This window comes from Lagenorhynchus albirostris, chromosome 7, assembly GCF_949774975.1.
Source record: "Lagenorhynchus albirostris chromosome 7, mLagAlb1.1, whole genome shotgun sequence".
In the NCBI taxonomy this organism is placed as follows: Eukaryota; Metazoa; Chordata; class Mammalia; order Artiodactyla; family Delphinidae; genus Lagenorhynchus; species Lagenorhynchus albirostris.
In genome coordinates this window covers 85,592,401-85,619,108 of record NC_083101.1, presented here as the reverse complement: position 1 = coordinate 85,619,108, position 26,708 = coordinate 85,592,401, and the positions used below count along the sequence as shown (strand labels likewise).

Here is a 26,708-nt window from a genome sequence, read left to right as displayed (position 1 = left end):
CATGCTGTTTCCCCAATAATAACTGTCCTCAGGAAATCTTTTGTCCAAGAAAATACTGCTTCACTGGACTGACAGCTCGGCTTTTACAATGTCCTCAATTCCAGACGATCATACGAACACACGTGCATTCTCACCTTTCAAGTGGAGGTGAATGGCGGGCAGATGAGAAAAATAATTCGCAGGCCAAAGAAAGGGGTACAGGGGGTGCAAGCCATCCCACGTTCCTGCCCTCTGCCCAGGGCCTCTGCACATCTCCTGGACCTTCCTTTCCCCTTCCACCAGGACCTGCTGGCCTGGGCTGGGATGGACTCATTCACCCTTCACCTTGCCCTTGGGAAGTCATGAGCCAGGAAACTGCTCTCCACCAAGACTGACAGAATCCACCATTATCTTGAAAGGCAAGGAAAAGCAAGATATACTCGAGATTTCCTGTCTAAGGAAATTTAACCTCGTCCTCGGGGATGACCCCTCTTCGTGCTCACTAAGAACTTTGGAGAATCTGAACACAACTGAATTTGATATAGCAACCTGAGACAGTAGTTTCTGAAATCTCTTCTCTCCTGGTGGGTGATGCGTTTCCACTTTTCACCACTAGATGTCGCAGCAGGGACGCATCCAGACCGGGGTCCCCGGGAAGGCAGCTTGCATCAGCCTGAGTGTGTGCTCTCCAAGGCAGACTGTGGTTTTGATGCGGACAGGGGCAGAGGAAGGTACGGAGTGTGCTCTTGGCTAGCTCTAGAAGGTGATAGGATATCGATTTCTTTGGAGGGGGAGCACTGAAGTCCATCCGTGGTCTATATTTAACAGAAGCTCTAAGACCCTCCCTGTGCCTGGGCTGGTCAGGTCCTCACTGGCTGGGCCGGGGAAGCATGAGCAGGGACACTGCCCGAGGGAGTGGAGGGTTCTTTGTTACCCAAGTCTTGGCTCATGCGTTGAAATATTCTCGTGTCCTGTCCCCCTCTCCCCCAAAGGCTGGCGGATGTGGCTGGGACGTGGTGAGGCCTCTTGCAAGCGGGCTGGGAAGCTGGGGGGAAGCAGCAGTGAACCCCGAGGAATCAGAATCCTAAACCAGAACCTGGGCTTCCAGGTGCTCACAAAGGTGCGTCTGTGAGAGTGGGAGGCTAGAGCACATGTTTCCCCGTTAGCTTTAACTATATACTTTAAATATTTACACAGGAAAGCGAGCTCCCGTTTGTATTCTTGCCCAAAGCTCCCAAAGTAACCGAGCCTGGACAGCTCTGGTCCAAGCAGCTGTCCTATCTCACCTGGCTGCCAAGACCACCTTCTATCTGGTCTCCCGGTCTGAGCAGAGGGAAATTCCTAACCTACTTACTTAACACACTTGGACCAATACCCAATCACCTTACCAAGATCTGTAAAGCTGGGCCTATCTTTCACATCAGATATCCTCGGGCATCATTTTCTGCCCCAAAGACCGCACTCAGACTCTGCTGCTAACCCCATCAGCCCCTCCTTTTTGATCTATTTCCTAGAACGCACCTGACTCTTTACCGCCTCAGGCCCTTTTCAGTCATTCCTTCTGCCTTCTCCCAGCCCTTCCTCCGGTTGGCTCCTCTTTCATGGCTTTGGGTGTTGGTTTAAATGTCACCATCAGAGAGGCATGCCCACACCCGTAAGTGGAAAGCAGCCACCACCTGCCATCCCCTTACTTTCTCTCATTTCAGCCCATTAGAATCCCCTACACTTACACCAGGGGGCAGCAAACCTTTCTGTAAAGCACCAGGTGGTCTCTGTTGTGACTGCCACGTGCGTGTCTAGAAACCAGCCAGAGACAGGAGTAAATGGAGGGGGTAGCTGTGCTCCAATAAAACTATATTTACAAAAACAGGCGATGGGCTGGTTTTGGCTCTATGACCATTGTTTGCCACCCCCTGACCTATCTGGCATTTTCTTATTTGTTTATTGGCTGGTCTTGCCTCTTTTGTTCGCTGTGGTCTCTTTGGGGCCTAGAACAGTTCTTGGCCTATAGTAGATACTGTGACTATCTTTTAAACGAGTATTATTTGGAAACTGCATTGCTTTTTGAAGGCCTGGTTAATTTGGGTTTCTAGTTTCCTTTCTTCCAGCACCTTTTGCCCCCTGGCAATTTAGCTTTCACTTTCTCATCTGCAAAGGTAACTAAACGTCAGCAGATTGACAGGGAGGACCATCTCCAATCTGGGAAAGCCAGATAAGAGCATGGAGATGTGACATGGCTTTCCACACGTGGCAGGATGCAATTAGACCCAGCAGGATGGGAGCAGCAACTCTTAATTATGCAAATGCAGTTTACTTCTGGTGAATTTTAAATTCTGGGCAAACTCCCAACTTTGTCCTATTTTTCAAAATATTCCTGGGCATGTTTCTTCACTGTCTAGTCTCAGGCTTAGGAAAAGCAACTCCTTTTAATATCAGTTTACAGAAAAGCTGATTAGAAGGACAATCAAACAAAATAAAAATAAGCCAACTCCCCAAACCCCCTTGAAAGTAGTATTTTAAAATCAGAATGGACCTTGCAGTGATAGTAAAAATGGATGCCAATGCAAAATGTAAGTGCAAGCCCTCCCCGCCTGTCACAACACGCACCCCTCCTTTCTCTAGGAGAAGGAGAAGTGGTTTGGCTAAGTGACAACACAGGTCTTGGGCAGGTTTGGAGGGCCGGAGGGGGCTTTGTTTAGTAGTGGGGGTGAGCACCGGGGACAGTAGAGGGTGCAGCTCCTCTTTGTAAGAAGATGGTGCCTACAATGCAAGGTGGAATTGTGGGAGCCTCCAGAGACCCCGTAGCAATGGTGTGCTGGAAAACCAGCTCATTGCAGGGGGCTTGGGGCGGGGGTGGGAAAGGCCTGATCTGTAGTGTTTGCTGATTCCTGTGGTGGAAATACCACCACCACGGCTGATTTCAAGCCCCGAATGTGGAAGGCACTGGACACGCAGTTGGGGAGAGATGTGTATGGGGGGCTCTCCCAGACAGTACCTGGGACCCCAACATGCCACTACCCCCAAATCATCTCCTGCTGAACTGGATCAGAGAGGAAGATGGACTGTGTTCTTCTTACCCTCACAAGCCCCAGCTCGGCCGCCCTCTCCCCGCACCTGCCCAGATGTGCTGGCTGCAAGGGTCTCACTTCCCCGAAGTCAGCCCCCTGCTCAAAGGATCAAAATCTTCTCTCAGTTTCCTCCGGCCCACCCTCTGCTGTCCCAAGCTGGTCAACACGATGACTTTTTTTTTCTTTTTTTCCAAATTTCTGATTTCCGTGATTGGAAAGAGTCATGCATTCGCTAGGGAAGAACAGACTAGAGAGGAAGATGAAGAATAGACTTTTAAACACATCAAGTTTGTGAATCATCAGATGGAGATCAGAAGATCTATGGACATGGGCTTCCCTGGTGGTGCAGTGGTTAAGAACCCACCTGCCAATGCAGGGGACAAGGGTTCGAGCCCTGGTCCGGGAAGATCCCACATGCGGCAGAGCAACGAAGCCCACGTGCCACAAGTACTAAGACTGTGCTCTAGGGCCCGCGAGCCACAACTACTGAGCCCGCGTGCCACAACTACTGAAGCCTGCACGCCTAGAGCCTAGAGCAACAAGAGAAGCCACAGGAATGAGAAGCCCGTGCACTGCAACAAAGAGTAGCCCCTGCTCACCGCAACTAGAGAAAGCCTGCGTGCAGCAACGAAGACCCAATACAGCCACAAATAAATAAATTAAAAAAAAAAAAAAGATCTATGGACACGCAGGTGTGGGCTTCTAGAAGGAGATGAGGGATGGAGGGAGGGTTGGAAAGTCCTCAGTACGTGTCAACAGTTGAAGTCAAAGGCAAAGATGACACTACCCACTGGGAGGGGGTTAAGAGTGAACAGATGAAACCCTGGGAACGTACCAACACCTAGATCAGGCAGAAGAACAAGATGACTTTGGTTCTATTTCCAGAAGGGAAAGCTCCATGGCTTACCCCTAACAAATGTTTAAAAATACGTCCCTAGACTTGCCAACTGATTAAAGGTGAAAACACAGGGAACATTTCTGTTGCTAATTTGGCCCTTAGAAACCAAATGGCATAGCAAGGCAATTTAAGGCCAACCTCCCTGCTGTCCCAGATGCAGACTTCTCCCCATGACTGTGCTTAGGATCCACGTGGGGTGGGTAGGACTGAGGGTGGCAACACCCTAAGGGGTGTTAGGAAAGGTGCAGAGGCAGGTTTTTTGGTTTCCACAATGAATGGAGGAGGGAATACCTTAGACATTAGACGCTTGGGGGTCCTCGCATCCTCCAAGGACAGGAAGTTCCACCCACCCCAAATGCTGCTGCTGTTAACACTCTGGTGAGAAACAGTGGCAAATACGGGGGAGACAATGACATTGAAAGGAAATGGTGATAAGATGCCCCTAAGTATAAATTACCCTCTTCCCGTTCCCCTCACCCATTGTACCGGGTTGTGGACAGTCTCTTTCTGCAGATGGTCCAGGTTATGATTGCACATAAATCTACTTTCTTGGCTTTCTCTGCAGGTAGAGCCTGCTCCTTGAGGCAACCGCCCACAAGTCCTCTGCGATGCGTTCTCCAGGGATGCACTGGGATATCGCGATCATTTTCAAGAATCAGGTTCCAGTGCTGGGTGTCCCCAAATCCCAAGCAGTTATTTATTTGGGGATTTATTTAAAAAAAAAAAAGATAGAGGGTGGTTAGAAATGCTTGGCAGCCAACTCCTCCCTTTCTGGAGACTCAGAAAGCTGAGGTCTAGAGCCGTTTGAGGGAATGACAAAGGCAAGCGAAAACGCACGTCTCGCTGAACACAGAGCTGGGGAAAACTCTGCTGAAGGCAATGGGGCTCTGGGTGACCCCGCGGAAGGCGACCCATGCCTGCCACAAAGCACGTGAGCTCACTGGGGGAAAGGAGCTTCCCTGGCTGGTGAGGAATCAGCACCGAAGAAGCCCTGAGCCCCTGATCGAGCCCTGAAAGCAGATATTTCTGTTTTGGTCTGGATCTCTGCTCTGCACTAATTAGTACGTTGCTTAACCTTGTGGAGTCCAGGTTTCCTGCAGGAACATCCCCATCGCAGGGATGTAAAATTACTGTGCTGCCCCACATACCGAGGGGTAAACGGTGGCTGCTACTAAAAGTGACTCTCAAGTGTACCCTTCCACATTTGCCATTGCTGACGCCCCAACATCTGCTCCTGGGGGGGTGGGTCACAAGAGGAGCCTCAACATCTGCTCCTGGGGGGGGGCGGGTCACAAGAGGAGCCTCCACGGAAACCTCCATGTTTCCCCGGGACTCAGAGAGTGGTCCACAGGATGCAAGCAAGGGTGCCGACTGTGGCAAACACGTGGTGCTTCCTGTGTGCAGGCAATGCTCTAAGGACATCATTTACGTCACCCATCCGACCCTCATCACCATCCCGTGAACAGCACTATACTCAGCCCATTTAACAAACAGGGAAAGTGAGGCCCAGGGCTGTTAAACTGGTGGCTAGTTCATCCAGCTAGGTGGCAGCGTGGGGACTCCTGAGTCTGTGCTCTCAGCCTTTACCCCATATTTTGCCTCTCAAAGCAAAGATGAGAGGTGAACTTTTAGGTAGGTTGTGGGCTCTAACAGGGATGACGTACTCTATTCACAGGCATTGAAATGACTTTCTTTGCCTCCTTACAAAAACCACAGGATAATGGTAAAATACTAAAGGTTGTCATATTTCCTCTTAAAAAAAATCTAGACACCAAAAAACAAAGTGCAAATTAATGGAAGAAAAAAAAAGGGAAAGCCAAACTGGGACCAGGCAAGAACCCACGCCACCCGGAATTCAAAATTCTGGTCTGGAAACAGCCACCCTTCCCTGAGATGCATGAGCTGCACCTCCTATATATGTTCCTAATTATAAACGCAGTCAAAACCTATTACACCCATCCAATCCACCCAACCTCAGCTATCGTGTTAGGTACTCTCCTTCCTGTCTTTTTTTCTGGGCATTTATCCGTTGTTTCCAATCTGCCATAATAGACACCTGGGTTTGCACCCAGCGTAGCAATCTGTTTTTAAATAAAAGGAAGGATCTTCCTAAGGGGTAGATGGGCAGTAAAACACAGCACAGTCCAAGGAGAAGCCTCGTCCCTCGGCCAAGGGTGACCCTCAGACCACTGGAGATCGTGGTTTGCAGTTGATTTTTGCTTAAAGATGAATAGACTGCACCTTCCCCTGGGGTCACTGCCGTATAACAAGAGTTTCTGAGATGGTGAACAGCACTCCAGGAAAGTACGCGGCAATGGGATTGTCCAGAGCGCTACGCTTGTGAGGGGGCTCCCCGCATGCCAGCTGAGCCCACAAAACACCCACAAGGACAATGCTGGGGGGCTCCGATCAGGACGATGGTGCCGCGAGTGGCAGGTGGGCTAAAATCCCCGTCTCTGGAATTTGGGAAACCTGAGACTATCTGACTCAGCATGTTTATAGACCTGCTAAGGTGTTAAGCCTGATAAAGTGTTGCTTTCTACCAGTGGTCCATACTAGAGGCTAAATAATTAACTGTAAAAATGTGTGTGCATCCAGCCTGTGGACCAGATTTTGTTTCAGTTTCTTTCCTCTATGGATGAATACTATAATGGGGAATCAGTTTAAAACAGCTCTTATATTGTGACACTTTGTCTATGAACGTAAGACTCCACATACACTCAAACGTGGGGCTCCCTGCTATAAAATCCAGCAAAAGTCAGAGGTTGCAAACCGGTGGCCTGAGGGTGTGTTTCCTTTGGCTGAAAATAGCTTCAAATAAAGTGAATTTTAAGATTAGGAGATTTTATGTGAAAGTTCATTATTGATTTGCTGACAGACTCATAGGCTCCCCTGCACCCCCCTTGTTTTGCCTGTAAACAAAAAGTTTTCCCTTGTTTTTCTAGTTCAAATTCTCCTTCACAATGAGACAGTCTGTGGTGGTACAGAGTAGGAGAATTCGAAGCCCAGAGTTAATTTAAGTCTTTCCTGTAAGAACGTGTGAATAAGGAGGGATCTCTTTGTAGAACCTCTAGATCAAAGGGGAGACTGAACCCCTGCAGTGGCCTGGGGGATCTCAGTGTTTATCAGTTCACAGGATCCAAAGCACAAAGGTGTGAAAAGGAATTATCTTCCCCAGGTCAACTCCGAGCACTGGGGAAGAAATCATTCCAACCTACGGATGTGTCCCTTCTCACTCCCCCCCTCAACCAGGACCAGGAGACCAGGGGACCACTATGAAAATTCAAACTTTCAGTAGCTGTGAAAGTTACTGTGATTATAAGACATTATAATCCCTCCCCCAGGCACTTTTCAATTTATATGGCAGGATCTTTGTAGGATACCCCAAGCTTATTCTGGACAATACCTTTTCAATGAGCACTTAGCTGAGCAATTTTTTTTATTCCTGTAAAGTTTGTCTTTTGAAAAATTATTACATGATTATTATAGGAAATTTGGAAAAAATACAGTAATGTTTAAAGAAGAGTGTTAATTAAAAAAGCAAAATCCAAAGACACCACTGTTACCCTTTTCTTTCCATGCATTTTAAAAAGACATAGCTGAGATTACAATGTGCACATAATTTATCTTCTGCTTTGAAGCCCAGGAACATCCTAAGCAATAAACTCCTGTTTCTAAAACCTCTTCAAAAACATTTTAACGGCCCCAAACCACTCTCTTTTATAGCTGTCTGTCAATTTACTAGACTTCATTGTTGGTCATTCAATGTTTCCAATTTTTATTACTGTATTATAAATAATACTGCAATGGACATCTTTGTGCATAGAACTCTTTTTCTCTGCGTTTCTTCCATTTCTTCAGGATAGAGTCACAGACATAGAATCCCTAGCTTAAAGGGTGTGACTATTCTGAAGTCTCTCAGTACATACTGCTATGATGTGGGCTGGAAAGGTACACCTGCATTTACTTATTTTTGTCATGTTTCCTCAAACCTTAGAGCAACAATGTTTGATAAACTGGAGCACAAGTGATATCTTGGAGCTCGAAACATTAAGAAAGAAAGAAGCAGAGTCAGCTTTCTCATTTCCCCTCTACTTCACGGTGGGGAGGGGGCAGGTATTACAAAGCGGGTAGGAGGGAAACCAGGCATAGCAACTGCAAAGAGGCCAATGATTTCCAAGTCTCGATACAGAAGAAGAAATCAGAGAGGTAGCCAATGTGTTCATGCAAACCGATATGCAAACCACAGCACAGGACCTGTGCCTTTTGGTACCACTTGTGTGTCCAAAGCCCCTTTTGTTCATCCTCATAGTTTACAAGGGAAAAAACGGAATCTTCCACATAAAAACAGAGCACTTCAGACCACAATTTCTCACCTTTCGGAGTCTTGTGAGGAGACCTGCTACCTGTTCATGCTGTTCCGATTTAGCAAGATCTTCTGCTGTCTTTCCATCCTGTTGGAGAAAAACGATTAGTATTTTCCTTCACGACAGAGAGCTGTGTGTTCCATACACCAGTACTGCCATCTGAGGCAGAGACAGTGTAACAGGCATCAGAAGCAAATTAGGTGAACAAAAGACCATGTCCTGGATTATTTCCCTTTCTGTGGAATCCTTATTTCACTTGATTGTCCAAAAAAGGAAGATAAGAGGTAGAAAAAAACGTGCATCGGTGCTTTGAGGTCCAATGGCGAGATGTCTCAGGCCCACAGGCTTTAATCAAACCGGGCACCTCGTTAGTGGGCAGATTACCCTGTGTCCTGAGCCTCCTCTCTTCAGTTAGGCCAACGATAAAGACTGCCATTTGCTGGCGAATTCTAGTTAGTGGAAGCTAACGTCTTAAAATCCTTCCATAGGGCTTCCCTGGTGGCGCAGTGGTCGAGAGTCCGCCTGCCGATGCAGGGGACACGGGTTCGTGCCCCGGTCCGGGAAGATCCCACATGCCGCGGAGCGGCTGGGCCCGTGAGCCATGGCCGCTGAGCCTGCGCGTCCGGAGCCTGTGCTCCGCAACGGGAGAGGCCACAACAGTGAGAGGCCCGCGTACCGCAAAAAAAAAAAAAAAAAATCCTTCCATAGACAATCTGTAGCACTCGTATCAAGCTAGTTACTGTTAATTACTGTGCATTTCAAAGGAAAGGCTGAGTTTTACAATTTTTATCTGAAGATTTTCGGTGAACATAAAAGGAGGAAATAGGGGTCCACAGCACTTTGGTGTTTGCTTTTTAATTAGAGAATTTTCACAGGGCTGCAGTTTCACACTGAACGAATTCCTTTCTGTTTCCAGGCCGTGAACATGCACGATGATGGCTAACATTTATTGAGCGCCTCTTAATAATCTCAGTGCGTCGTGTGCAGTAACCTCAGAGCCACTCCAGGGCGGCAGGAACGCCGGCTGTTCACGCACTACCAAGGAGGGAATGGAGGCTGAGGGATCTTTCTGCTGCAGTTTTAGGAATTATTACAAATTTAAAAGTAGAAAAGATGGGAGGCAACTTCAAAAGAAATAAAAGCAGTATTTTTTTTAATAAGAAGACTAAGGGGCCTTTGGTCCATCTCTCAGTGTTCACCAGTGACAGTTAAAGTTCTCTTCCCCGGGGAGGCTGGGGGAATGCCCGGATCTGACGGACAGCACACCTGCCAATCTCTCAACCCAGGTCACAATCCCTGCCGTCAGATCAGCTTTTCTCAGCCTCAGCACTACTGACATTGTGGCCAGGCCGATTCTCCGCTGTGGAAGGCTGTCCCGTGCGCTGTGGGATGGCTAGCAGCACCTTGGCCTCCATCACTAGACACCAGTAGCATCCCTCTTCCACCAGCTGTGACAACCCCATGTTTCTGGACATTGCCAAACGTCCCCTGGGGGGTGAAGCTGCCCAACTGAGAACCACAGCCGTAGGCTGTGGTCGAAGCTCAGGTGGGCACTCCGGAGGAGGCGTGCTTTTCAGTCATGCCACCCGCCTCTCTCTGCCCCCCCTCAAGTCCTGAAATGGCTCCAACAGGCAGACGAAAGCTTCTAGTTTGCTTTGGGGTGAATTAGGTAATTTGTCAGACACCACATCCAAACCAGGGATGCATGCCAAACTGTCTAGATCCTTCCTGACGTGATAAGAACGGGCCTTCGTTCCCAAACCTCACAGCACGTTGGAATCACCAGGGTCTTTAAGAACTCCTGCTGCCGGGCTCCCACCCGTATGCTCTGCTTCTACCTTTCTGGGGTGCGATCTGGACATTAGGGTTCGAAAGCCCTCCCAGGTGATTCTATTGTGCAGCGAAGTTTTGGGACCGTTGCCTTAGTTGGAAGCAATCTGAGCTTCGACTTAAATTTTCTGTCCTCTGGTGTGACTGGCCATGAATTTCTCTTGAAGACCTCGGATCTGCATAGCACACAGACAGAGGATGTTCACTGGCCAAGTTACTCTCCACTGTTAAGTCTCTCAAATGTCAGGAAAACAGCCATCAATAACAATTCCTTACGTTTGCACAGCACTTCACAGTTTGCAAAACATGTCGCTCTAAAGGACACTGTTTGGGCTTCCAAAAGCAATGTCTGCCAGTGTAGTGGAAAGAGTTTGAACTTTGGAGTGAGAAGGACCCAGGTTTAAGTCCGGATTCTGCCCCTCCCCAGCTGTGTGGTCAGTCACTCGGCCTCCCGAAGCCTGGGTTTCTTCATCTACGGCATGAGAAATGACACCTTGACTGCATAGGTTCTTAAGCAGATTAGAGAAATGGAAAGAACCAACAAAGTACCAGGCGCAGAAAAAGCAAGCAGCAGTAATCATCAAAAAAAAAAAAAAAAAAAAGAGCTGAGAGTGTCCCAAAACTCCCTGACTTTCTGTCCAAGAGGGAAAAGGGTAGGAGCTGGAGCTCTTCATTCTGGCTCTGTGCTACCATGCACCCCTGAGCAAGGTGCCAGGTCTGCAGCTGGCCCACGAGCGATCCTAGCACTCACTGCCCTGCTTGTCACACACTGGTCTGGGAGGTCTCACTGAGAAGGTTTTATATTTATATATATATATATATATATATATATATATATATATATATATATATATATATTTTGTGGTACGCAGGCCTCTCACTATTGTGACCTCTCCCGTTGCGGAGCACAGGCTCCGGACGTGCAGGCTCAGCAGCCATGGCTCACGGGCCCAGCTGGTCCGTGGCATGTGGGATCTTCCCGGACCGGGGCATGAACCCGTGTCCCCTGCATCGGCAGGCGGAGTCTCAACCACTGCGCCACCAGGGAAGCCCGAGAAGGTTATATTTGAGTCAAAACCTGAAGGAGGTGAGTGAGCAAGACATTTGGATACCTGAGGAAGTCTTGCAAAGAACAGCAAGTGCAAAGGCCCTGAGGCAGCAAGATGACCCTCATGTTTGGAGAATATCAAGGAAGCTCATGTGACTGGTGCAGGCGGAGCAAGGGGAGGAGGAGGAAGAGATGGGGGACAGGTAGGCAATGCAGATCTTTAGGGACGTCCCCATCACAAGGACTTTTATGCTGAAGGAAGGTCTGAACAGATGAGGGACATGATCTGACGTATGTCTGCACAGGGTCAGGCAGGCTGCTGTGTGAGGAACAGACTGTGGATAGGGCAGGATGGGAGCAGGGACACCAGTTAGGAGACCAGGACAAGTTACACGTGATCATGGCCAAGGGCTCACAGCCTCATGGGAGAATCAGCAGTCAATTCCAACAGAGCAAGAAAGGGGGCAAATCACACCCACTGAAGGGGACTGGGAAAGAGGAGGCGTCCTGGGGCTCCAGTTGAATACTGCAAGACGACGAAGAGTTAGTGTTCCGGAATCTTCCTGACACCAACATCACGTACTACTATGTGCCTGGGTGCCTCCTAGGCACTGAAAGGCTCTCCCTGTGAAGGCAGAAGCATGTCTTACTGCCTCATGGCAGGGGTATGTGTGTGTACGTGGGGGCACTATGTGCAAGGGGTGGGGCTGGAAACAGAGGAGGTTCCAGAGGGAAGGAACAGCATGTACCAACTGGCTGAGGTGGAATGAGCGAGGTCCCCGGGCCTGCAAAGAGTCCTACTCAGTTTGGTATAGCCAAGGGGGTGCTAGGTGAAGGGTGAGGTGGGCAGTGGGCAGGGACCAGGCCATGGAGGGCAATCCTGAGGGCAACGGAGCCCCGGGATGATTTGCAACTAGAACCCACTGCAGACTGGCTTTTCCAGAATGATAAATGTGGTGCTGGGTCAGAACTGTCAGGAGGGCCATGAGGCTACAGGTGAGGGACCAGTTCCGAGGCAGAGCTGGTCCTGGGGGAAATACACAGTGAGATTTTAACCAAGTGGAGGCAGAGGACAAAGCTGTGAGTTCGAGAAGAATCCAGGATGTGGCCACCAGCGTGATGCCAGGGAAGGGATCATCCACATTTCCTGGACCGGACGATTGGATGTACGCAGAAGGCTTTTGCAAAGGGCAGACACTGAGGGAGGAGAGCAGACCCGGAGGGAGAGGATGCAGCGTGGAGGCGGGGGGCCTTCCACAGGTGGTGTTCACCAGGCTGGGTCCCAGCGCAGTGCTCAGGGAACAAGTGGGGCCAGAGACCTGAACGTGGACCTGAGTTCCTAAGTGCAGCTGAAGCCCTGGGGCTGGTGAGAGGAGCAGGGGGCAGAGAGCGGGAGGGCAGCTGGCCAGGGGGCATGGAACAGCAGCAAGAGCTTTGGAGCTGGAGGAGGGCAGCGGAGATGGGAGGGGAAGCAGGGGCAAGTAGGATTTTCTTACCCAAGGCTGGAGAGAGTGTCAAGGAAGTGTCGTGTCCTGGAGAGATAACTAGACATAACTGCTGGCACTCAGGTGAGCAAGACAACAAAGAAAGGTAAGGACGGAAGTGATTATAGTACAACAAAAGTCAGAGTGGGGCTTCCACTGGGGGCAGGGGCGGGGGTGAGCTGCGGCTGGGACAGGCCACCGGGGGTTTCTGGGGTGGCCTCGAAAATTCTACCTCTTGACCTTAGTGGGGTTACAAAGGTGTTTGTCAAATCCACCAAGTTTTACTTTTGCTCATGTCCTTTCCTTAAAAAAAATCTGTTTTATTTTACAATAAAAAAATTTTGAAGGCGAGGTGACTGGGGCTTCTGCAGAGTCGAGGGAATTCCGGGAGTCGAGGACAGACTGTGGCGGGAGGAGGAGAGGTGGGAGGGAAGGGAAAAGAGGACCGGACCTTCAGAAGACTCTTGTCTGTTATCCCGGCTGAGAACAGACTGGGAGAGGGAGGGTAACAGCTAGAGGAGCTGTAGGGTCGAGGGAGGTGGTGCCCGACGGGAAGAACGCTGAGGTCAGGCAGAGGGGAAAAGCTGGCTCACGAAGAGGGCTGGGCTGTGCCGTCCAATAAGGCGGCAGCCCAGCCCACACGCGGCTCCGCGGGGCTGGAAACGTGGCCGAGCTAAGATGTGCTGTGGGTATAAAACGTACCCAGATTTCCAAGACTTCAATCAAAGAACTGGAAGTATCTCAATAATTTATAAATACTGATTACAAGTCAAAATGATAATATTTTGCATGTTATTGGGCAAAATACATTACTTTATATGTTACTTTTAACATATGAAAATATATCAGTGAAATTAATTTCCTGTTTCTTTTTCCTTGTCAGATGCGGCTACTACAAAGTCTAGTACGACACAGGCAGCAAGCGGTCCTTCCGTGGAGCCGGCCTCAGCCCGCAGCACGGCGCCTCTGTGATGACCCACACCCTGCGTGGAGCCCACGTGGCTTCCCCGCCCTAGGAGACCCCCGTCTCCACCATGCCCGCTGGGGGGCCATGCACATCCAGCCCCACCTTGGCCGGGCCAGTCCAGGCTGCGCTCCAGCTCACTGTCCTTCCAGCTCCACCGGCCTGGACCCTTCCTTCTCGCTCCACTCTCTCTAAGGAGTGGTCCTGGCACTCCTGGAAACGTCCCTGGGGACTCTGGCTCTTAATTCTCACGGGTCCCATCCAGTAGCTGTGACCCTTGGGTCTGACTCTCTCCCATTAGACTAGAAGTTTCCCGAGGGAGGGGCAGCTGCCTGACTTGGCCCCTCTGTGTTTGCTGTTCTGTGCCTGGCGCGCAGTGTATGCTCAGTATCTGCTGAATGAATAAATGACTGAGGCCCCGTGGTGGACTCGTAGGGACCAGGGAGAAGCGCCTGCAGTGAGCTGGGAAGGGTGGGGAGCAGAGTTACACCCGAGGGCCTCTTGAGGGGAGGCCAAAGGCACGGGGAGATGACCGTGGGCTCACAGTGGTCAGGGGGCAGCCCAAGGACCCAGCAGAGGCCGAAGGTCACACATTTGAGAGGTCCCGGCCCACACTGCCGGGTAGGCAGGAGCAGCTGCTGGCATCTTCACAGCCGTCCTCGACAGTTTACTTTTTTTTTTTTTTTTTGGCGGTACGCGGGCCTCTCACTGTTGTGGCCTCTCCTGTTGCGGAGCACAGGCTCCGGACGCACATGCCCAGCGGCCATGGCTCACGGTCGCAGCCGCATGCGGGATCCTCCCGGACCAGGGCACGAACCCGTGTCCCCTGCATCGGCAGGTGGACTCTCAACCACTGCGCCACCAGGGAAGCCCAACAGTTTATTTTTTATGAGGCAACAAAAAAGTACTTCTCCCCATCAAAATGTACATCAGTGCTCTATCGTGGAGTAGCTGGACCGAGTGCCAAGGCATGGATGGTCAGGGTTTGATAATGGCTCATCAGGTCATTGCACGGCGGTAGGTGGGTTTGTGATGGACGAGGAGGTGCCCTAAGAAGGGACAACCCCAAGTAGAGCGCTGGTAAGCACTGGGCCTGCAGAAGAGCCCAGCTCGGGGCTCAACACTGCAGAGAACAGACCCACTGCTTGTGGGGAGGGAATCACATCCCTGTCACATTAGCGCAGCCAGGGAGGCAATGTCCTAGGCCAAGAGCCAGTACCCATTTTCTGTCAAGGGCCAGGTAGCAGATATTTGGGGATCTGAGGACCATAGGGTCTCTGTTGCAATCGCTCGTCTGCCCTTGTAGAATGAAAATGGGCACAGACAATGTGTAAACAATGGGCGTGGCTGTGTCCCAGTAAAACTTTATTAAAAGAAGCAGGCAGCAGGCTGAATTTGGCCTGTGGTCCATAGTTTGCCAACCCCTGTATGACTCTCCAGCCTCAGAGCCCTGATTTTCCCAAGGTTGGCCACCATATTTCAAGACTCCGATGGGTCTCCTTAGAGAAACACTTTATGTCAGCAAAGTCCTAGTGAGTTTTAGGAATCACCCACGTGAGCAAATGGAGACTCAATCCACTGTTGGGCCAGAGACAACTCAAATGATAATGTTTCACCGCAGCGGTAAAAACAGCAACCTTATCTCTTAGTGGACATATTTTTCCTCTTTGGTATTTCTTGAAATGTGAAACAAAGGGTTTCTTCTGCAGGGAGGTACCAGGTCTGGAACGGGGAATGTCGGGAGTGAGACATTTAAAGAAATGAGATTTAAAGACATCTCATTTTAAAATATGTTGTGGGCCTAAAAGCAAAGCCGGACTTTTTTAAAAAAAGAGAGAACAGCTCTTGTCACCTGTTTCCCCAACGCTGGGGGGCCTTCCTCCTCCCTCCCTGGAAGGAGGGGACACTTTTAGAAAAGATAAACACACAACCTAATGGAAAACACAAAGGCCTGTTGCGTAACGCAGGAAACGAAAAGGCCAGTGGGAAACAGCAGGTGTTCCTGGCAGTGCAGACCTGGTGGAAGAAGAGGATGAGGCATTCTCGGGATCTTACCCCGGGTTTGTGTGGGCAAATGTTTACGTAACTGCAGTGGAGGAGCTGAAGCTTAACGGCAGCCTGTCTGCTCTGGAGTGCAGCTGGCAAGCAATACCTTTCCCCTCCTGCCCTCGAGGCCTGAGGGGTTTGCAATTGCTTTCTCCTGCCAGAGGGCTACTCACCGAAGTCAGCGCCTCCACGTTGGCGCCTGTCAGACAGAGGTAGCGGACCACGTCCAGAATCCCGTTGTTGGCTGCAAGGTGCAGAGGCGTCCGTCCATACTGGAAGAGACAAGAAAGACCCAGGAGAGTCCTCACGGCTGCTGCTGAGGAAGACGTTTATGGAGTGACCTCACAGGGCCATCACTGGGGGATCTGGGATCCTCCAAGAAGAAATAGGAGGCGAGGTCTCCCTTCTCCAGAAACTTGCCATCTCCTTGGGGAGGCAAGCCAAGCAAAACATTTTCAAGTATTTCTCAGTTAAAAGAGTAACTTTAAAATAAAACTTAAAAGGATGAAAGAGTGGGAGGCTTATCATAAGATAACTAAATTAAGTCTCCTGCTGCGCCAGCAGAAAGGAGGCATGAGGCAGGGCTCAAGGGCCCCAAAGTTCCGGAAAGATCCGCACCACAGTTCAAATTTAGATACAGCGAAGGGAAAAGGCATGGAAGCACAGCCACTGAAGACACTCTAATGAGGTGACATTCCAAGGCCATACCCACCATTTTTTATGCCTATGGGTTCCCAAACCCAAGGCATCTGGAGGCACTACAGTGAATTCATGGGGTGCTGAGGAACATTTTAAATTTTTGATGGAACCAGCAGGTTCAGACACCAGGGAAACTACCAGCTCCGGGTAGTTCAAAGTCTCAAAGTAGCTGGTACTGCCTTCCTTTCAATGACATCATGTATGCACAGCAGGGGGTTGGTCGCTGCTGTGATAAGAGGCAAATATCTTGAGAAAATCCACGTAGAATAGGATATAAGGGTGGTGGTGTCCACTCTGAGTCCAAGGTTTGAGGAGTTATGAGGTGCCCAACAAGCATACACATCCCATTAATATACAACTGGGGTTAATTAAGAATGAAATAAAAGTAGTTTTCTTTCAATTTATGTGGATCATTTATTCCCACAGCTACTAAGTTGTTAGGACATACATACTAGGTTGTTTGGATTGAACGACTTAACAAACAGAACTTTAGGTATTTCTTTTGCTCCGGGGGAGCCATGAAAAAGATTACTAAGACACTATGGAAGATATGAATTGAGCAAGTGTGGGTATCTCTGCTTTATACTGTTTATGTGCAAATACAGGTTTCTGCTAGAAAGTTAACACATGCTCAGGTAGAAAATCCAAACAACATAGAAGGATATATGGGGGAAAAATGAAGTCTCCCTCCTCCTCCCCCTCCCCCAAGTTGCCCTACTCAGAACTAGCCCTACTCAAACCTTCCAGGCTTTTCTCTATGAATCCATAAATGGAGAGAAATAATCGGAAGAGCCAAGACATTAATCACACTCCACCTTCTATTCTGTCCCTTGCATTTTTCACCTAACAATGGGTTGTGAATAATTTTCCATGTCTATAAGGAAATCTATTACATTCTTTCAGACACCTGAATAATATTCAATATATGGCTATATCATAACTCATTTAGCCAGCCTGCTGAGGATGGACACTTAAGGTGGTTCCACTTCTTGCGATTATAAATAACGGTGCAATGTATGTGCATATTTATGTTTTGTTTACTGTTAGCTTCTAGAGTGATTTAGAAAGCAGATACGAAGCTTTCAAATACCCTAGAGTTAAAGTGCGAAGGAAAGGAGGAGGTTTGGAAGACCTGGATGAAGAGTTTGGATTTCTGTGTAAGGAAGATAGTCTTGGTTACAGGATGCATAGTTTTAGAGAAGGGAAGAAGGTCAACGAAGAGACGTGTGATGAATAAAAGGGACTAGGAGAGTTTACACTTTTGATGGCCCCCAATGATTGACAGAACAAAACCCAAACTCCTTAGCATTACACTCAAGGTCTTTCACCATCTGGATTCAGTGCCGTTTCTAACTGCCTCCCTCCTCTTCTTGAAATATGCTTTCCCCTCTTCTTCATCTGTCCAAGTCCTACTCATTTAAAATGATCACCTCTGAAAAGCTTTTCCCGGTTTCTTTAATGTCCAGATGTCCATGTTTCTGGAGCACCTGTGCCTCTATCACAGCAGTGACTGCAATATGAGATGCTGTTATATTGAAATGTCTGTGTGTCTGTCCAAAAGCAGCCTGAGGGCAAGAACCATTCCCTGCCGTCCATACCCTGCCTAGCCCTGCTCCCCACCCGCGCCTGGCACAGTGTTGTCACAGAAGGGCATTCATCAATGCTTGGCAGGCACGGAATTCTCTTGCAGGCTCCTGGATGTGTGTGCGCATCTGTGTGTGTGTGCGTGCACACACACGTGTGTATCGACATGCTTTTTCTACTTTCGCCGATAAGAAGAGCCAATCCAGAAAGGAACAAAGGGTTAAGGGCCGTGCACCCTGCATCATCTAGTTCCTCTCCTCTCCTGCCTTTCCCGATGTGGCCGAGTAAATAGCCACTCTCCGGATTTTCACATGAGAAGAATGCAGAAAAAGACATGTCTGTTTCATTGCAATGAGCGTCAAAAATAGTGACAAGTTCCTGTCACATACTGCTGACAGGGGTAGGATCTGAATGAACATTTTCATCTCCGGGGGAATTGAGTCCAGGTAAGGAAAAGGCAGGACACAGCATGGGAAAGGAGTGACAGTCTGCCTGTGGGACATGGGCCGTCACTGTGCCACCTCCACGCTGACAACCGGCTACCGGGGTGAGACCATGTAAAGCCAGATGTGCTTTCTGGAGAAATAATGCCTTTCTCTTACTTTTCTGTGCATCTTTTAAGCTCCCCTACAGTCCCCATCATCTTTCCTAAAATAAACAGCGAAAAAATGAACAGGAAAACAAGCTGACACCAACCCTTCTGAAGAAGGCGTGAGACCCACAAAGTCGTGGTGTACAATGGCCAAGTCAAAGGTATTCAAATGAGTGCCACGAGGTTCCTAAAGCTGCTTTTTATTCATTTAAAGACTCCTGGAAGGAAAGCCTAGGTCTTGATGCTGCTTAATATTGCATTTAGTTTCCTCCTTAAGCCACTTATATAACTGACTTGGCAAGGTTAGAATAGGATAAACTGAGAAAGCAACCAGCAGCTAATGGTTAAGACCTAGTGTATTGTCTTTTCATATTTCCAGAATATGAAGATTACCAATTTCAATTCCCATTAGAATTAATCACGTAATACGCAAGAGGACTATTTTTTTTGATAGAAGCATCATTTTCCAGTTGTTTCAGATATTAATTCTTTTTACCTCAAACAAATCATAATAAAATTCTGCTGGTATCATGTCTACCATTTATAAACAAACATTTCCTGCAATTAAAAAATTAATTCTACCTGGACTTTGTTTTTAACATAATCGTAACAGAATAGTGCTTGCCTTTCATACAGTTGCAGGGCTGAAACCACATGAATATCCAACTGTTCTATCATATTTGGTAATGAAAATCTAGATGGTATTCAGGGAAAAGAGAAGGTGTTAGTTAATTTCTAGGAGTCAGCAAATGGGGATTTTTATTTCTTTATCATTCACCAAATGATAGTATCCCCTTGGTCTTACCAAACTTATTAAGCACAAAAAAGATGTTATGAACTTTTGATCATAAAACTCTCAGTGGGGGAAACTGGAGAAATCTGGCCCCAGGAATTTCAATCCCATCAGAACTCATTAGGTGTTTTCCTGAAGACTTAGAGCTCCAGGAAGATGCCCCAATTTGTACCATGTTCTCTGATTACAGGAGGGGACGCACATGCGTGCGCACGCAGGCACACACACACGCACACACACTCTCTCTCTCTTTCTCGATGCCCATAAATGGTAAGCCGGGCTTAGCAGGAAGTACTTATTAATGTAATTTGCTGTTACTCTAGGAAATTATTCAAAAGTCAGATGTAAAATATACTTAAAGTGGAGAGTCCTATAAAAAGGAACAGGTTCATATAAGCAATACTGACTTCGAACAATGAAAAGATGCAGAGAGAAACTTGCCCAAACCCGGAAACACGTAGACAGACAGACACAGACGGACCCTGCAGGGATCTTCCTTCCAGCTTTACCTTGTTGGAGAGATCCAAATTGCAGTTGGCTTCACAGAGGGCCACCACAATCGGCACGTTGCCATCTTTGCAGGCCACATGGAGGGGGGTGTTGCCATGCCTGTCTTGGAAATCGACGGAAGATCCCTGACTGATGAGAGCCTGGATGACCTCCATCTGACATCGTCTCACAGCAAGATGCAGAGCTATGTGTCCGTCCTGCAACAAACACCAGGGCCGTGAGCGCTTTCGCTTGGGCACGTGGGCCTGGACGCTTCCCTTTCCAGCTGCACTGGGCCAGGTTTAACTGGCAATGGGACCATTACTGCAAAGCCTGAAGGAGGATTAAAACCGTGAACTTTACTTCTGGTAGGGTCGGGGTGAGGCCCCATACATCTCACTCTGAATAATCACAGACCAAGCTGAACGTCAGCTTAATTAACCTAGGCTTGGCCAGTACATTCGGGTAGGAAGACTCCACACTCCTTTTTGTGTCTGAATTTATAGGACTTCAGTTATGTTTGGTACTCCAATGGCCTCTTTTATCAAGTATTTGAAAAACACTTTTCAAAACATTTGCTCAGCCATGTTTACTAACTTCCTAAGGAGAAAGTTTATTATTTTATTTGACACCAGGAGAAACTGAGAGAGCAAGGCGACTTGCTGTCATGGATATGAGCATCAGTCCGGGAATTCACCTGCTCTAGAACCCCCGGTGAAGAAGCGTGTTGAGTTGTAGGAGCTGGGTAGAGGGAGTGTGGAAACATCTCTGTAACGTACTTGTTCTAGGGTTGCTCGGTGTCAGCACTACTGACATCTGGGACCTGTCCTGGGAATTGTAGGCTGTTCAGCAGCACCCCTGGTCTTTATCTTCTAGATGCCCCACCCGGGCTGTGACGACCAAAATATGTCTCCAGCCACTACCAATGTCTCCTGGGGGCAAGGTCACCCCACTTGAGAGCTACTTCTCTGTACCCAGAAAATACTCCACAAGTGGCAGTTCCTAAATTAACCACAGTGTGCCTGATCTAATAGCAACATCACAGCCTCATTGTAAGTACGAGTTCACTATAAGAACAGATTACGCTGAATGTGCTTAATTAAAAAAGGAAAACCTGGCCTGGAATTGAGATTGCCAAACAAATAAGAATAGTTTATTGTTTTTCTACAAAATAGCAGGTGATGGAAGTAAATAAACCACCTATTTCTTTGTCTATCTACAAATTAATAGTGTGTTGCCAATTTCAGTCCTAAATGAGGATTTGTCTTGGGCTCTGTGATCATCACTGTACCTGCTGCAAAGCTAAAAAGGCTAAAAATAGAGACCCGAGTCATCTGACCAATTCATAAATTTTGTTACACCCCACAAATGAATATTAATTATTAAACAGAATCTAGAATCACAGAATCTTTGGAGAGGAGAAAGGATGATATAACTTGTTGCACTCAAGTTTGTTATTTTAGGTAAAGTCACTGAGAAGTCTTGTGGTCCCTCCAGCCCCCCAGATCACTTTTCAGCAAGTGGGATATATTGACCCGCTAAGCACCTTGTCGGATGCATTAAGGTCGGCTCCGTGCTCAGCCAGACACTCCACAATGTCGTGGTAGCCCCTGGCGGAGGCTGTCAGGAGGGGGGTCTCTCCTTCTCGATTCTTAATGTTCACATTGCAGCCGGCTTCGCAAAGGACTTTGGCCACAGAGTAATAGCCGTGCCAGGCAGCACAGTGCAGGGGTGTTTCTTCTTCCTGGCCAAGGAGACAAGTACATAGAGGAGGAGAATGCAAGACTATGAAAGAAAGTACAGGCATGGTGAGAGTCCTGGCCAAACCTGGCAGCAAAGTCAAGGCAGCGGATTGAAAGGGCTCGTAGCTATTGTAGCAAAACATTAATGTGAAATAACGGGCATGGGTCTGACGGCTTTCCTTAATTCGAATTCAGCTTTCTCAGCATTTTACTGACAACTGACTTTGCGGAGCCCACTGGAACCATGGCTCAGCTCTTCTGAACAATAGAGCCTCTGCGTGGGTGGATTTATATCATCTGTCTCGTAAAAGTGCTGTCTGTCCTTTACTTCATTGGAGACTACTAACCATGGGACAGCACTTCTCTGAGCAGGAACTCTTCGAATAATCTTGATGCCCCAAGATTCCTGTCATGTATATAGCATAAAGATGAGTCACATAAATTGATTACTGCTCTGGCAAAGAAGGGGCCAAGACAACCAAGCTTTAACAAAAATGGTTGGTCGTGAGGTCTACATATGCATGATCGACATCATTAGACACGTGTATCTGTCTATGAGAGGCGGCTGTACTGTAGTGGTTACGAACACAGACTCTGGAACCAGACCGGGTGGGCTTGAGCACCGGCTCCACCACCGTTGAGCTGTGTTACCTTGGGCAAGTTCTTGAACCTCTCTCTGCCTCAGTTTCCTCATCTGTAAAATGAGAATTACAGGGTTGTCCAGAGGATTAATGAACGGATGAATGAATGTTAGTGCTTTTGTTCGAGTCCCTGCCCTCTGTAATCTAAGCAGAAAACCTAACTTGGATAGAACTCCGTAAGACCCAGACACATCACCTGGCTGCCTGTATACCCGTGCAAAAAGCAGAAAGAAGTGAGGACATCAGGTACCATGACCCACCTTGTCCTGGAAGTTGGGATTTGAGCCAAAGCTGCACAGTAACTGAACCACGTCGGCATGGCCATAGCGAGCTGCCACATGAAGGGCTGTCTCTCCAGACTGCAAAAGACACAGCCAAAGATTCAGAGCCCCCTGGGAGCCGTCCCACTCCCACCCATGCCTGGCTCCACCTCCTCCCCTGAGGTGGTACCTGCCCCTCTCAGGCCAGATGCCCCTTTGGTGACTGGGCCAAGGACCCTGGGGTGGGGCACCCACTATGTAGCTAGCGTTAAATCCACACACCTGGCTTATCCTGTGTGTGATAACCCTCCCTCCCTAAGTAAGAGTGCGTTCCCTTTTTTGTGATAGCTGGTCTCAATTCTCATTATATACTGACGCTTCCAGCTATGTGATTTTTTTTCAAAACACAAAATTCCTTTTTTAATATTAAGTTCTTTAAACACAGGGTTTTATTTAATACCAAGTTTCTGATTTCATTTTGTCTATGTTTAGAATGTCATTTCTTACATTCTCAGAGATTTTAAAAAACATTACCATTAGCCCATACAATAACATTCTATGAATTAGTCATAGATGCAACTTCCTTTAAGATTTTTTTTTATATCTGCCATGAAACTGTCAGAATAAACTGATCTAAAAACATAACAGAATGAGATACTTGTTGCCACCCGGCAGAAAACTGTTATAATAAATGTATGTCGGGACTTCCCTGGTGGTCCAATGATTAAGAATCTGCCTTCCAATGCAGGGGATGCAGGTTTGATCCCTGGTCAGGAAACTAAGGTCCCACATGCCATGGGGCAACTAAGCCTGCACGCCGCAACTACCGAGTATGCGAGCCACAACTACAGAGCCCACGTGCTCCAGAACCCACGGGCCACAACGAAGAGCCCGTGCACTACAACGAAAGATCTCAAGTGCTGCAACAAAGACCCGATGCAGCCAAAAATAAATAGATAAATATTTAAAAAATAATAATGAAAAAAAATAAATGTATGTCTTTAGTGTAAATGTCCTCCCTTAGATATGGTGCAGTGCACAATACATACAACTGTATGTGGCAGCCCTGACTGAACATGACAACTCAGTCTACTGGTAGTAGAATCAGAGAGGGGTTGCATAATGGAATACATAACAGATGAGAAAATAGGAATCTTAAGTTCAGGTCCCAGCCCTGCAATGAATTCACAGGGCCGCTGTGTGGACTGAATGAAACATGGGTACGTGAAAGTAAGGTATCTTCCTAAACCAATCATTTTCATAACATCTTTACCCCGAAAGCCTTACTTTACTTGCATTGTCTCATTAACCCTTCTAGTGCCAGTGATCGTAAGGTCAGCACCGTCAGTCAGTCACATCAAAGAGGAAGAGAATGGTAGAGATGTGCACATGGCGGGTCAAGAAGAGGACCAGGACTCAGGTCACTTTCTGGTTGTCTTTCTGGCTGAACTGAGTTTTCATGTTATGGGGAAGATAGTTCACTGCTTATATAACATGGAAAACCCTTGGCAGATTTCAAGTAAAATCAGATTTTATTTATTTATATTAAAAAAAATTTTTTTTTTTGCGGTACGCGGGACTCTCACTGTTGTGGCCTCTCCCGTTGCGGAGCACAGGCTCTGGACGCACAGGCTCAGCGGCCATGGCTCACGGGCCCAGCCGCTCCGCGGCATGCGGGATCCTCCCGGACTGGGGCATGAACCCGCGTCCCCTGCATCGGCAGGCGGACTCTCAACCACTGCGCCACCAGGGAATCCCCCTGATTTTAATATTAGACTAAGCCACCAGCAAAAAGAAACTTCTACTTAAATTCTCTGTAGGAAGATTTTGGCCCTGAATCCTTGTTCTTTGGGTCATGATGCAGAAGGCATGCCTTTTATTACTTTCCTTAAGAAGAGAAGTGGCCTTACCTTGTCTTTAACATCCAAAGGGCATTTGTTCTCATTGAGAAATTTCAAGGTATCTACGTGGCCATGCCGAGAGGCCCAGTAGATGGCATTGGATCCACCCTGTACAAAAACCAAGGCAGAGTCACATTCCCAGACTGGATCTGAATGCAAACATCACTCAGTTGCTATATTTCCCTTCCTATGTGATGACAACCTCCAAAGGAGCAACTCCCAAGAGGAATAAAACCCCATTTCGCTTTTCAGTTTGACAAAGGGACCAAGGTTATGTAAGACGTTAACATTCCAGGAAGCTGGGTGAAAGGGATAAGGGAGCTCTCTATACTATCTCTGCAGATTTTTTTTTGGTAAATCTAGAATTATTTCGAAATAAAAAGTTGTTTTTCTTTTCCTAAAACCTTCATTTCAACTTCTGGTTAGAATTCCCTATATTGTCAAGGGCCAGATCTAGTCCCTTTACAGCTCAGTTGAAAGTCTATGGAAGCTGATGACAGACCCGTTGTAATGACGCTTAGCTAATCATCACTTGTGTCTACACTTCCAATGTGGTCTACACTTCAAAGCATATCCTCCTTACTCTGTTGCCCTAATTAATGTGCGGGCAAATACATTTCTGATGAGATTACTTGGATAATTAAAACATTTTCAATGTGACATCAAATAACACCGCTGAGTAAATATGATCAGTAAGGAGTCAATCTGGGGCAGGACACAAAGAAAGGCTGATGCAGGGCAACTGAGCCACGAGGAAGATGAATGTTTGCCTTTTTCTCTGTAACATGTTAGACAGGAACAGGCTATTCAAGTAGTTCATCTTCCTTTATAGGAAACTGAGAAACGAAGTAGGGCATATGTGTTATTTTTCTCTATTACCTTTCGATTAGAGACATTTGGAAATACTTAAAAAATTAATTCCTTTGCAATAAAACAGAATTATGACCTTATCCTGGACATCGATTCTTGAGCCTCTTTTAATGAGCAACTGTAGTATTTGAATATTCCCACAGCCAGCAGCAATAAGTAACGGTGGTGTCCCATGCTGGAAAAGGCAAGAAAAAAAAATACCTATTTTTCAGGTTTGGTAGGAAAGGAAAAGCCCAAACTAGCCCTGCTGCCCCAGATACCTTCCTGTGTCTCCACAGACACAGGACACATTCCTGTCCTGCGTGACAGGAACGGAAGACAGTCAGAAGGACACAACATCTTCCTCTTTTGGATTCACAATCCAAAGTGACATTTTCATTTGCACGATGAGCACATTTAAATTTTCATGGTTAGAGGCGAGTGCTAGGTGCCTGTAGAAAGGCCCTCAATGCAAAAAGACCTTATTCCTAACTCAGCTCACTTTCTAAGCAGAAGTGATTTTCCCCACAGTATGGAGCTTACAACAGTAAGGGAGAATGAAGAGCAGATGGGGTCTTTCCACCTTGGACTTGGAGGTGCCCAATCACCATGACCCCCCGACCCCCACTACCCCTGGCAGGACAGCATCAGACCTTGTTGGGTTGGTTAACGTCATAGTTGGACAAGGAGCCCAGGAGGTGCTGCAGGCCTGGGACGTTGTCATCGTTGATGGCGTGGATGATAGCTTTCATCACGAAGGAGTCTTCCTCATCCTTGAGAGAGACATGGAAGAGGGAAAAAGTGTTAGACTGTTGGTCATGCTGCTCCTTTTACCAACATCAGAGAAACCAATGCTCATTTATTAAAAGGAGTGTTCAGGGGAAAGTAAGCCATTTAATCCCAAAATCCACCTGGTCATGAAGGGAAGCAGGAGGTCATTTTTTGCCCCTTCACCTACTATTTATCAGTGTCTTTATGCTGCCTGCATTATTACCCAGAGAGCAAACATCTCTTAAGATTCAGATTTAGAACAACGATTGATGACAAACTACACTTTGTGTTTACCTTAGGAATCTTTAAAAACATATAGTCCCAGAAACCACTGTAGAAAATTTCAGGTGTAACTCAGATTCTAAAAACCATAGAACCAAGGAAATGATATCTTTGAATAAGAAAGTCTTACTTTGTAATTTTTGCAATTACAGATTGTCATTTTTTGAGCACTAGAAATTCTTCATTCTCTAGGTATTCTATAACATAGCAAAATTCTCTGAAAGCTGGTCACAATTATTTTTAAAAAAAGGTATGAAAAGGGGAGAAATGTAAAAATAAAGGCCAGAAATGGGAAAATGGAGGCATTTCATTTACAAAGAGAAAATAACTAGATACTGTGGAACAGTAAGTTTGTTAAATTTTTGCTACTTTGTTAAAGTACTTTCTTAAATATAAATAATAAGAAATTTGCACAATATGG

At 47.4% G+C, this 26,708-nt stretch overlaps 1 protein-coding gene across 1 annotated transcript in view; it reads right to left on the bottom strand.

The window, feature by feature from the left end:
• Positions 1-26,708, bottom strand: part of DAPK1 (death associated protein kinase 1) — a 209,696-nt gene that overhangs the window by 31,114 nt on the left and 151,874 nt on the right. Inside the window, exons 12-19 of the mRNA XM_060155367.1 lie at positions 25,888-26,007; positions 25,332-25,430; positions 24,395-24,493; positions 22,485-22,583; positions 21,388-21,585; positions 19,862-20,059; positions 15,858-15,956; positions 8,322-8,399 (exon numbers count right to left, since the gene is read on the bottom strand). Coding sequence (XP_060011350.1) covers positions 8,322-8,399; positions 15,858-15,956; positions 19,862-20,059; positions 21,388-21,585; positions 22,485-22,583; positions 24,395-24,493; positions 25,332-25,430; positions 25,888-26,007 — 990 coding nt within the window. The remainder of the gene's footprint in view (positions 1-8,321; positions 8,400-15,857; positions 15,957-19,861; positions 20,060-21,387; positions 21,586-22,484; positions 22,584-24,394; positions 24,494-25,331; positions 25,431-25,887; positions 26,008-26,708) is intronic.